The sequence below is a fragment of the Hirundo rustica genome, chromosome 24 (genome assembly GCF_015227805.2).
Source record: "Hirundo rustica isolate bHirRus1 chromosome 24, bHirRus1.pri.v3, whole genome shotgun sequence".
NCBI lineage: Eukaryota > Metazoa > Chordata > Aves > Passeriformes > Hirundinidae > Hirundo > Hirundo rustica.
The window spans coordinates 2,411,719-2,424,003 of record NC_053473.1 but is presented as its reverse complement, the minus strand read 5'-3'; the positions used below and the strand labels follow the sequence as shown (position 1 = coordinate 2,424,003).

The 12,285-nt window shown below is 47.7% G+C and overlaps 2 protein-coding genes across 2 annotated transcripts in view; both read right to left on the bottom strand.

Annotated features, from left to right (window-relative positions):
• Positions 1–2,196: 2,196 nt before the first annotated feature.
• Positions 2,197–8,244, bottom strand: SRSF3 (serine and arginine rich splicing factor 3). The gene is made up of 6 exons (XM_040085547.2): positions 8,106–8,244; positions 7,118–7,325; positions 6,120–6,254; positions 3,883–3,921; positions 3,208–3,294; positions 2,197–2,997 (listed from the first exon to the last, which is right to left on the bottom strand). Exons 2-6 carry the CDS (start codon positions 7,321–7,323, stop codon positions 2,970–2,972), a joined length of 495 nt encoding a protein of 164 aa, XP_039941481.1. The 5' UTR covers positions 7,324–7,325; positions 8,106–8,244; the 3' UTR covers positions 2,197–2,969.
• A 1,020-nt stretch (positions 8,245–9,264) lies between these two features.
• The window catches only part of KCTD20 (potassium channel tetramerization domain containing 20), a 57,923-nt gene continuing 54,902 nt past the window's right edge, over positions 9,265–12,285 (bottom strand). Inside the window, exon 11 of the transcript XR_009208492.1 lies at positions 9,265–12,038. The gene's annotated coding sequence lies outside the window, so the exon portion shown is untranslated. The remainder of the gene's footprint in view (positions 12,039–12,285) is intronic.

The following is a 12,285-nucleotide window of genomic DNA, read 5'->3' as shown; positions in this document are numbered from 1 at the left end:
CAGCCCTCCCTTTCTCCAGTTTCTGTCCTAACTAGCACAGGTATATGGATGTGTCATCCCGCACGTGGAGCAGCTCAACTGGAAGTTGGAAACTGGAAACTGTCAGTGTTTGGGAGGATCACAACTCCTTACCCAAGCTCAACCCTGTCTGAAGGCCAGCGGAGCAAATCCCAACAAAAGCAAGGACATCCTTAACCTCTCTCCACTTTCTAAGTGCAAGGCACATTCTTAACATGATCTTTGGTTATAAACAAGGAGCAGCATGTACATAAAAAGAAAAAAAAATCCAAGATCCTTTTCTTTGCAAATCCATTTGCACACAATGCTCTCCCCAGGTAAAGTGTACAAAATATCTGGGATGTGCCCAGGCACTGCTGCGGACCTCTGAGGATTAACCCCAGGAAGCTTCTGCCTGAAGCAGAGGCAGTTAAACCTCTCCCCATATTAGAAACCATATTAGAAACAGTGTAGATCATTATTGTCAGAACCCTGAAACAATTTGGAAGGTGTCAGGCAGCAGCAATTGCTCCATCACTCCAGCAGTCTCCACAGCAGGGCTGTGACTGAGGTTGTGCCAAGGAGCCTTGGCTAGTGTCCCTCTGTCCTACCCTGGCAGGAACAAACTGCTTGCTGACTCTTCCTGCTGTCAGAATCTTTGGGGAGACGCAAGGGATGCCCCTGGCCTTAGAACACCAACACTTCCTTGTACATTTAATTTGAGAGCAAACTTTTTAAACACAACACTCCCAGGCTGGTCACTCCCTCAGAACAGGAAGGGGACGCCTGAAATGTACAAATGTGCTGGTACATGAAAAATAGCTCTTGCTACTTACACCCTGTGGGAAGGGCCACCCAGTCAGTGTTTATAAATATTTATACATTTCCCATCCTTCTCTAGAAGCTGTTTGTTGTGTTCCTCTTAAAACCTCCACCTGATTATATAAAACCAGCACACTTCTGATCTAAGGGGCAACTTCTTCATTCAGCTGCTGAGTAAAATAGTCAGAAACCCGAAACTGAAATGCTTCCAGTTCTGCGAGACTCTGTTGCGTACGAAAACCACAACCCGCTTCCCACTGTCTCTGGCACTTCAGATTTCTCTCCCTGCAGTAGCTGAACTACCGAAGGCTCCTTGTTCCCGCAGGTAACCACAGGAGGAACGTCTGTGCTGGCAGAGGCACCGCCAGCCGTGACCCTTCGGCACGTCGCTGCCAGAGGCAGCAGAGAAAGGGAAGGGAAGCGAGCAGGGCCCGGGGCAGCCCCTGGGCCCGGCCCGAGCCCACAGAGCCGCGCTGACCTCTGCCGGGCACCGGCGGCACTGGCACGGCCCGGGCCGGCTCCACCCGCTGCTCCTCACCCTCCGCAGCTGAAACGGGGCCCCGCAAAGCCGGGGCAGGGTCAGGCCCTTCCACCGCCGAACCCCGCTCCAGGGGCAGTTTGGCCTCTGAGTGCCTTTCTGTGCCCCCAGGCGGGAGACACAGCAACACACGCTCTTTACCTCATCAACAGAACCTCAGAGTCACTGAGGTGGGAAGAGACCTTCAAGATCCAGTCCAACCATGAATAACACTAAGTCATTAAAAAATAAATCAATCCAGACACTGAGCTCAGCAAGCCAAGGGGGCAGCACTGGCACATCCTTCCCTCACAGCTTCATCACCTTGTCCCTGCCTGCCTGGAAAGCACCAAGCAAAGGAAACTCCACCACCAGTGTTTATCATGCGGGATTTAATCTAAGCCACACAACTGAACCAATGGAGCACATCTTCTCTGGGATACAGGTCCAAGGGAGCCCTGGGGCAGTGTGGGAGCTCCACCTGCTCTCCAGCCATGCTGCATTTCTACAGGAAGTGAATCTTCAGGATAAGTTTTGGTTTCCAGACCAGCAGTTTCCAAACTGATTCAGGGTGAATACCTTAACTGCTGTTCCCAACCCACAGCTGGCATACAAAGCCCACAGTGAACTTTTGCATCTCCAGCTGGTTTTCCAAGGAATCACTGCAGGGGTCACTGTTAGGCAAGCAGCCAGGTGGCATCAGCTACTGACCACCCCAGCTGAACCTGTGAAACAGTGACACCCTGCACCTCCCCAGGGACAGGTGAGCAGGTACAGCTGTGCTGGGCACTTCACAGGTGAGCTACAGCCGGGTGGGGCGACTGTCAAAGTCAGGGACGAGTTAAATACTGAACAACGAGTTGTAACCAAAACTTTAATCCCAAGGATTTCACAAAAGACATTTTACAAGTGACATGAAAATTCTTGTACAGTAAAGAAATGTTTAATTACTAATGTTTGCAATGTACCATTAGACACGACACATCCACTCCAGGTGTCAGTTCTGCTGTGGATTTGGTCTATTCAGAGCTTCTGGAATACATGGTCAATCAACAATCAGCTAATTAAGGACTCACACCAAGTACAAAATGAACTGACCCTACAGTTAGAAAGTTTTATTTCATGGAATATAAAGCAGCTCAGTCAGAACTGGAGCTGGATGAAGCTGCATCCCCCCGCCCCCCTTCCCCTCCCTGTGCCACTGGCTCATTACTCTTCTTCCCAGCCCTGGGCCATGGAGCAGCCATGTCCTGCTCTGCTCCGGGCCTGATCCCACAAGGAACACACCATCCCCGCACACTTCCTCAAGCTGAGCCCCAGCAACCCCCAGCCCAGCCCTGCTCTCCCAGCTACACAACACAGACTGCCATTCCACACACACGCACCCCCGTGTCTAATGGTACACTGGAAAACCATTAATATTACAAATCATAGGATCTGCTCAGAACCATATACAGATTCACATCTTTACATTTGCCACCTGTTACAAGATACAAGGAACAAAGCAAGTTCAACAGCTAAAACATTTTAAAAATGCACCAAGCTTTATGAAGTTTCAAAACAAAACAATGTTCTGTACATACTCCTGGCCTCAGATCTCATGACTTCCTGTACACAGCTCCTTCCCACAGTCCTATTTCCTCTCATTTGACCTGGAGCGACTGAAGAACAAGACAGGTAAGGTTAGGAGCAGGTGTCAGGAGCAGCAGGTGGTATTTAAGCATTTTAACAACACTGTTCACTTAATAAAACAGAGTATTTTATTGTTTAAGGTGAAAAATCTCCTATGACACTAGAGGTGATCCTCCAGCAAGGCACAAAGTCATTTTTATATTTACTCTGAACACACAAACACTGAAGGCTCTTCTTACCTGCGAGACCTGGAAAAGGAGCGAGAAGGCTTGTGGTTCCTCTCCCTTGAGAGTGATCTCTCTCTTCTTCTGTCTCTGGAGAGGGACCTGGTACAGATCGCAACACCACATCATCAGAGCAAAGCTTAGATCAGGCCAAGGAGACTCCCTGAGGAGCTTCCCTGCAGGAGTGAAGGTTCCTAACAATTCAACCATTGGAAACTTGTTACCAATGCTGCTATTAATCCTTACTTGAGGGAAGAACTATCAGCCTGAGCCAATAGCTTATAATGTGCTGTAAACAGGCACACAAGACTTTGCAGAATCCCACCTCATCACACTGTGATTTATGGCTGGACTCAATCTTAAAGGTCTTTTACCACCTCACGGCTCAGCAATCCTATGCTCACAGCATTTGTGAGAGATTAACAGATTAAGACAAACTCTGTGGAAAACTGAGAGAAGACCCCAGGCAGCTGCAGAAAGGAAATTACTTCCATTCTCAGTATCCTTCCACTGCCATGCCTGGAATCTCAAACAGCTCAGTAATTCCAGGCAAGCAATATGACAGAAGCAAACCTGCTTCCCTTTTACCAAACTACTGACTGTGCACAGCCCACGTGTGGAGCTGTTCTGGGCTGTTCTTTTCAACCCTCCAGGCTGGAGCAGTCCATGGGGCAGGGATGGGATTCGTACCTGCTGCGGCTCCGGGAAAAGCTTCTCCTTCGTGGTGATCTAAAACCAGAAAACAAAATGTGAGGCATTTTATCCATTCGTTGAGCTTTAATGGGGTGAGGCATTTCCCAACTTGTCAAACTCACTGTTGGGCCCAGGGAATGTGCCAAGAATAACTGGCATCCATCATCCAGTAAAAGGCATGGAAAGATTAGGCAGTAAAACCAAGCTCAGTGTGAACAGCACGTTTCCAACCACGAATTCACTTAACTAAGAATGCGTCAGAGCAGAGTTGTCCAATGCAACACTTTCCATTTCAACTAAATACACTGCCCAGAACACCACACCAAAGTCCCACAGGTGGTTCCAAAAAAAAAAAAAAAAATAAAAAGCACAGAGCAAATGTTTTGGAACCCATGCAAGCCAAAAAGGTCCATAACAAGACATAAGAGATATCAAGTGGAAAAAAAAAAGTGAAAATGCGCTCAGTGTCAATATTGATGCCATTAAGTGCTACATTAGAACTGCATATTTGTGATTGTCATTTTTAAAATGCTAAAGTGTGTTTAGACTATTTTCTTATAAAAAATAAAAAATATAACCTTAGCTCGGCCCAGTTCATCCCAAAAAGTAATTGTTTTAAGTTTTGAAAACTGTTAGTAAAACCATTTAAAGGTGATAGGATTTTTCTGGCAAGGAAAAGCTACATTTGTTAGAGCTTCATTAAAAATTTAGTTTGGCATCTCACATGCAAATATCCTGGTTTTTTTTTTTACATTATTCACAGTGTAAGAGCTTTCATATCACCCTTAAAAGTTTTCTCAAGCAACATATGTACGTTACCACTCAATTATGCACAGCCAGCCTTTGATTGAGAAAAGTAATTACTTATAAGCCGCTTACTCCTTATTTTAACCAGCAGTAAACTGTATAAGCAGGAAAAACTTACAAGTCTTTGGTTTCAACAAGCTAGAAATGGTGAGGTGAGGCTGCCGGACTGACTGCCAAGAAGAATTTGCTGAAAAGGTTTTGCCAGATGTTGCGTTGTATTTAGTTGGTTGGCGAAGGGGGTGTTGTGGATTTTTCCTGCTTTTTTGTTAGCCGAAGGCTGCTGCTGTAGTTGTTGTGAAGACATTTGGTAAATAAACAGCTGAGCTGATTGGCCGGGAATGTGTGGGCGGTCGAGGTGGCTGCTGCCGATTTGGTTAAGGTTGGAGAGAAGGCTGAGAGAAAACAGCATGCTCGGGAACCAAAGGGCGGTGCAACCTGACGACTGGCCATGCCTGGGTCATGTGAAACGACACCAGCCAAGCTGCATGGGGCGCGCTGGTCACATGACGCTGAAAGGGCTAGTTGGCTGGCTAATGCAGACTCAGAGGGTGGTGAGAAGAGACATGATGGTGACTCTGTAACGGGTTCATTTTTATTAATAGATGGACCAAAAAGCATAAAAAAAATGAAAAACAAGCCATCAGTACAACCATCTATTAGCTAACAAATACTCCTAATGTGTTATTTTTTTTTTTTTCAACAGCAAAAGGGTAAGCTTGAAACCCTGGCTTGGGAGGACTTCACTCACCTGCCAGAGGTAAATTCAGTCCTGTAAAAACCACGGTGCACACTTAAACTGCCAGACAAACTAGTCTGGGTCCAAGAACGTGCCAGTTCCCAAAAATCCTGTTATATGCTAGAGCTGGGTTTGCAAACCTCAAGTGACAGGATCGTCACAAGATGCTTTATCTCCATGCTAACGCTAAAGTGTCAAGATTCCAGATGTTTAGAGCAACTGTTAATCTACTATTAAACAGCTGCCTGCTTGGGAAGTATTTAAGTTCTGCAAACAAAGTGGAAAAACCCATTGGTATGGAAATGCTAAACTGCTGTATGTCATGTTCTGCCATTATGGAGTAAAGGAAAGGAACAGCCTAAGTTGAAGTATGGGGAAGAAAGGGAAAGTGTGACTCGAAGATGAGCAGGTTTTAAGAGGAAGGAGGATAAGCCCAGGACAGAGGACACTGACTACCAACTGCACAGTCACCTAAGAACAAAAGCCAACAACATTCAACACAACTCAAGTTCACCTCGATTTTGTGGGGAGTTGATTTTGGGGTTTTTTTTTTTTTTTTTGGCATTTGTCATTTCCGAATCATGATCAGACAGATGAACGTCATCCATCAACATGCCTTTAACAAGCCTGCTCCTAGGATGCTACGTGGTAACTGTGCCAAGAGCTCTAGGATTGTGCTGTGCCCAGGTACCTGCGCCGAGGAGGGGGACTTCTCCTGCGATAGTCATCCCGAGGGCGCCGGCCCCACGACGGAGGGGGGCCACGGTTCCGACTCCGCTTCTCCCCGTTGGAGAGCTCCACTCGGACGCGACACCCACACAGGGTTCTGGGAAGAGAGGGAGACGCTGGTTAGCACTTCCAGGGAGAAGGCAGCATGGAATAAAGCACACACGATCCAGAAAGGGGAAGAAGAATGAATAAGGGCAAAAACGTTCTGTCATCAAAGCACAGTGGCCAAAATCAGCTCCGGCATGACTGTGGGGATCCCTCCCTGGAAGCGTCCAAGGCCGGGATGGACAGGGCTTGGAGCAGCCTGGTCTATCTAGTGGCAAGTGTCCCTGCCCATGGCAGAGGGTGGAACTGCTTGGGCTTCCCACCCAAACCATTCTGGGATTCTTTGGCAGACAAAAGGTTTGGCTGCTTCTCAAAACTGCCGTGCCAGTAAAGCAGGCAGGGAAAGAGCAAAGGAGAGTCTCCATGATCAGTTTTATCTCTTTATAGTAACACCATCTGCAATTTAATTAACACACACAAAGAGATGCAAGTAATTTCTAACTTGGGAGTTCAACTGTGAACTGCAAAATTAACCATTATAATGCTATTCATGAAGGAGGGCAGGGTTAGAGGAGACATTTGGAAGGAATTCTTCCCTCTAAGGATGGGCAGGCCTTAGAGAAGCTGTGGCTGCCCCTGGAGCCCTGGAAGTGTCCAAAGCAAGGCTGGATGGGGCTCAGAGAAGCCTGGGATGGTGGAAAGTGTCCTGGGGAGGGTGGGACTGGATGAGCTTTGAGGTCCCTTCCAGCGCAAACCATTGCAGGATTCAATCACTGCACTATAAAAACACCCTTCTAGTACCATATAAACAAAAAGTGCGTAAGAAATGTATCAAGACTTTAGTCCTGCAGTTTAAGCTTCACAACTTAAAACTCCTACAATATGTTATAAATTGACCAGGCAAGCACACTTTACCTTCCATCTAGTTCTCTTACTGCATCAGCTGCATCTCGGGGATCTTCAAATTCCACAAAGGCAAAGCCAGGAGGATTTCTCGCCACCCATACACTACGCAGTGGTCCATAGTAGCCAAAAGCTCGTTCTAATTCCGTTTTGTTGCCATTGTTTCCAAGGTTACCCACATAGACCTTGCAGTCCAGCGGACAAGAGTCACGATGCATTGCTAAGAGAAGAAAAAATAAGTTCACATATATTAAACACAGTGCATGTGCTCGTTCACTTCTAAGGGAAGTCACTCCATTGGCTGCTTCCCGCTGAAACTTCAGCAGTGATACGTTCTGATGGGAAGCACTGCTTGGAAGGGGCGGGCGGGGTGAGAAAAGAATGTTAAAATCCAACATGAAAAGAGAACTGCTATACCGCATTGTGATAAAAATTCACTATTTTGGAGAATTTCGTTTACTTTTACGGTTTAGATTTGAGGGGAGGGAGGTCCCTGCGCCCCTCTTGCTCAGCGGGGGGGGGCTCTGCAGAGGGCGCTGCGCGGGGGAGGCTCCATTGTTCCCGGATCGGGATTAGGATCAGGGCGATCCGCGCACGAACCGGCGGAGGGAGGGCGGACGGGGGGGCAGCGCCATCTCCCGCCGCGCCCCGCGGGCAATGCCCGGGAACTCGCTCCGCAGCGGCTCCTCGGCGCGGCGTGAGCGACCAGCGCTGCCACCGGCGGGCGGGACGCCGCCACACCGCCCCCGCGGCTCCCGCCCCGCCTCGCACGCCGCGGGGAGACGGCCGACAACGGGCTGCTCCCGGCAACCCGCGGCCTCCCCGCCGTCTGCTCGCCCGCCCGGTTCCGCTCGGGGTCGCGGCAGCCGCCGCCCCAGGCCCGGCGTTACAAAATGGCGGCCGCTCTTTGTTTGCCGCCACCGCCGCTTCCATCCTCCCTGCCGGGCGCCGAGATCGCGGCTGCAGCCTCCCCCCCGCCCTCCGGGGTGAAGATCCTCACCGGTGCTCAGAGGGAGGGCGCGCCAAGGGAGCCCGCGGAAAATTCAGCCGACTCAACCCTCAGCGAGACGCCAGCTCCACTTTCCCTCACTGGACAAAATGGCGGCCGGCAGCGACCCCGCCCGTTCTTATATAGTGCTATTCTCTCCCACGTGATTCCAGACGACAGCGAAACAGAAGATGCCGTTGCGCTGATTGACAGGTGACGTCACGGCGCGCGCGCGGGTGGGTGGGATCTTGGCGGTAATGGCGGGAGCGCTGAGGCGGCTCCGCCCGGGCCCTGGAACCAGTAACAGCCCCAGAACTGTTGTTTTTCTGGCTAACGTGAAAAATAAAGTTTTATTTTCTTGTATCTCTGGCCCGATGAGGTCCGTCCAGGTAGGGTTTACACCTATGAACGCTTCAATTCTCCCAGAGCTATTTCTCCCCAGGAGTTTTAAATAAATGTGCTGAGCAAATTGCTGTAAGCCAGAGTTTTTGGTAAATTTTATGCCTGTGCTTTGCTTTCTGAGGCACAAAGGAGGAACTGAATTTTATATATATATATATATATATTAGTGCATGAGAAAACGAGAGGATTTGAACAGAGGAATTTTAGTTTCACACACAGAGTGCTGCTGATGTGCTTTGCCAAACTCTCATTCATACATGATGTTTGTACATACAACATGGGTTTTAGCCTCTAATTAAACAATTAACTTCCTCCAAAGGGGTTGCCTTAGATACCAAGCCTGATTTCGGTTATCAGGTAATATTAGAAACCCACCCAGGGCTGTTACTGCAGTAACCTCCCAAAAACCTCCCTTCACAGCCAGGCTGGGTTTAATCCACACTTCAACTCTTTGCCATGGGCCAGAGAAGACAAATTTATCTGGTACAGGTATAATTAACAATACTTTAAATCGTATCATACACAAAAAGGCATTTTGAGTAGAAATAATTGCTGACTATGCTTTCCAAGCAGGAACTGTGCAGAAGATGGGGTGTCCTTATCTACCAGAATTCCAGAAACCCGACTGGAATTAAAAAACAACCAGCTGATATAATTAACTGGAATTTTCAAAAATCTTTTGTAGCATCTCCCATGATTTTTAAGAGCTTTTTCTCAGTAAAATCCTCCGAGGGTCAAAACTGGCCAAGGGACAGAAACACAACAATGATTTTGAGGTAATGAATGCTCCAAAGTATCTTTATTGTACGTACAGTTATCTGAGAGTTACCAGCCTTTAAATAAGGAAATCTAATCCATTGTAATCTAAATTAGCTGATGGCTAATTTCCTGGGGCAACACAAACAAAGGAAATAATTTGAAGGTTGGAGCTGTTCACTTTGGACTTGAGATGCTGATTTCCAGCACTCACCTCCCTTCTCCCAGGGAATTTGCAGCATTCCTACATTCCTAGACCCTCAATTAGAGAGCAACTTGGATAACCTTGTAATCCTAACAGAACTTTTAATTTCATACCAAAGTTACACATGATGTGTGAAGATAATTCCAGGTGACAGACTTGGGAACAAAGGATTTATTCAGAAGTCAGTTCACCTGCTGCAAAGCAAACAGAGCACTCAGCACTCACCTAGGACATGTTACCTGCTCTATTCAAGCACTTCTTCCCTGGGGTTAAGCCTGTCTCCACTTTTATAAATCACAATCCACAGAAATCATCCAAACATAATCTATTGTCAGTTTGCTTTTGGCATTATTCAGAAACTAAACGTGGCCCATCACCAGGACACAAGGCAGAGGTGAGAGGGTTCAGCCAAATTCCCGGAGCTGGGGTTGGGATGTGCCAGCACAGCCACTCAACACTGGTGTCATTCCAAAGTCAGCAGTTTGTCCTCCCAAAGCTGGTCCCCAAACCAGCCCTCTGGATGTCACACATATGTGGAGGCTTTGTGTTACATTACTTCTCTCCTTCTTCCAAGTTTCTGAGTGTCTGCTGCATTGTACTTGCTGGCTTTTACCACTTGTGTCCAATATCATTGGTTAAATGTTTTATAACACCCCCAGACCGGGATCCAAGACCGCACTGATCTGGAGTAAAGTGTTCCAGTCAAACTGTTGTCATGGTTTCTGAGATTTCAGTCTCAGAGAGGAAAATGAACACATTCTAGACGTTATGATTTCGAAGGAACCTCAGCTGTGTAAGCCAAATTTAAGGGATCACAGAACCACTGAATATCCTGAGCTGGAAGGGACCCGCAAGAACCATCCAAAATCTACTCCTGGCCTTCACAGGACACCCCAAAATCCCACCATGTGACTGGGAACATTGTCCAAATGCTCCTGGAGCTCTGGATACCTCAGGAGACAGATAATTTTTACTGGAGAATACTCCTATCTGTAAGAGGATCTCTTAGAGCTGCTCCTCAAGCAAAACCAGACACCAGCAAAACCAGTTATTTCGTGGCACGGTTCTGCCCATGGAAAGATCTTCTGCTGGGAAACGTCACTGCTCGAACACAACAGGAACTGGTGGAGGGGACCAGTCAGAAAACCGACTGTACACAGGCACATCTGAGCCTGCTGCCATCAGGTTCCTGTGGATTTGCCCCATTTTCACATCCTGCCCATCGACCTGCCCTGCTGAGGGCCCTTTTCTGAAGAAACAAACTTACACAAGGCTGATCTTTAGATATATTTCAGTGTGTGAGCTTATTCCCACACACTCTTCTGTTTACAGGGTACAAGTCCCTTATTTCCTTGCTTTTAAAACATGTTTTGACACTGTGAAAGATTTTATCTCTACCTCAGACTTCATGTAAAGAGAGAGTGAAACAACAGACTGTAATTTTTGTATCATAGACCTAAAGTAAGACACAGCACCAAGCAGGGGCACAGCGTGTCCCCAAGCCTCAGCACTTGGGGATTAATTGGTGTGATGTTTCTTTACCTGGCTGACATTTAATTGCTCATCCTTCACCCTCACCTTTCAAGGTGTGAGGCTTCTGCCACTGCTTAGAAGAAGAAGAACCCACTTGGGGTCTCATGTCTTAGCTATTGGCACCACAGTGACATTCTCTGCCAGGGGCAGATCCCAGAGAGTTCTTTTTCATGGAGACACGGCCCATGGCACTGGGACACATCCCTTGTTTTTACTCAGGTGCTCAGGAGACTTCTACAACACTGTGGAACCTGGGATAATCTCAGAGAGTTCAGTGGGCGTTACAGAAGCAGCAAAAGGGATCCCAGGCTTTGTCTCAACTTCACTTGAGTTTGTTTTGCACACATAAAATATTCCATCTGGAGATTGTTTTGGGCAGAAAAGAGAATCAGCCCCAGGTTTGGTTTCAGGATAGGTTTTGGAGGACAAAACACTCACCCTTACTACCATGTTCAGAGAGAGCTGTGAGTCCCAAGAGCTTCTGTAGATTTGGCTTGAAATCAGAAAATGGAAAATGAAAACAGTGAGCCTGAGTCACTGCTGTTCCACTCTAATTTTAATTCCCTGGAAGATGGGAGTTTTCTGTGGAATGACGCAGTACACAGTGCACAGGGGCCAGGATTTCAAACTGCTCCTGGAACAGTTTGCCCCCCTCCCAAATGGGAAAGCTGGCACCTCTTCAGATGGCACAGGACTGCCCCCAGCAACAAGGAGGTGACACAGAAGAGCCAGAAGCACCCAGAGGGAGGGAAAGCCTGGAACTCACTCCTGGGAGCTGAACTTCACCTCTTGAAATGGTTATGGAAGCCGTGGGTCTGCTGGCTCCTTTCCCGGGGGCACAGAGCTGGTGATGCCCCTGGAGCACCTCGAGTGCAAGTGTGATGGTGCCAAAATCTTCGTGGTTTGCTGTGAGGTGTCATTTCCTCCCATCTCTGAGTGAGGGAGGCCAGGGCAGCTCTATTTACTGCGAGTGTGATCAGAGCGTTTCCTCTCGGCAGGGCGGTGCCCGGCTTTCCACAGGCGGCACAGCAGCTCAAGGGATTTGGGGTCTGTTGGACTAAGAACAGTAAGGGAAAAACAAAACAAAACAAAACAAAACAAAAACCCCACAACAACAACAACAACAAAAACCCAAAAAACCCCCACAAAACCCAAAACAACAAAACCCCACATCTCAATAATAATAATAATAGTAATAATAATAATAATAATAAAGAGTTTATGTTTTTGTCAGGGAAGCAGGAAGACTTCTGGAGCCCAGCCTCCTGTTACTGGTGAGTAACAGACAACAGTACA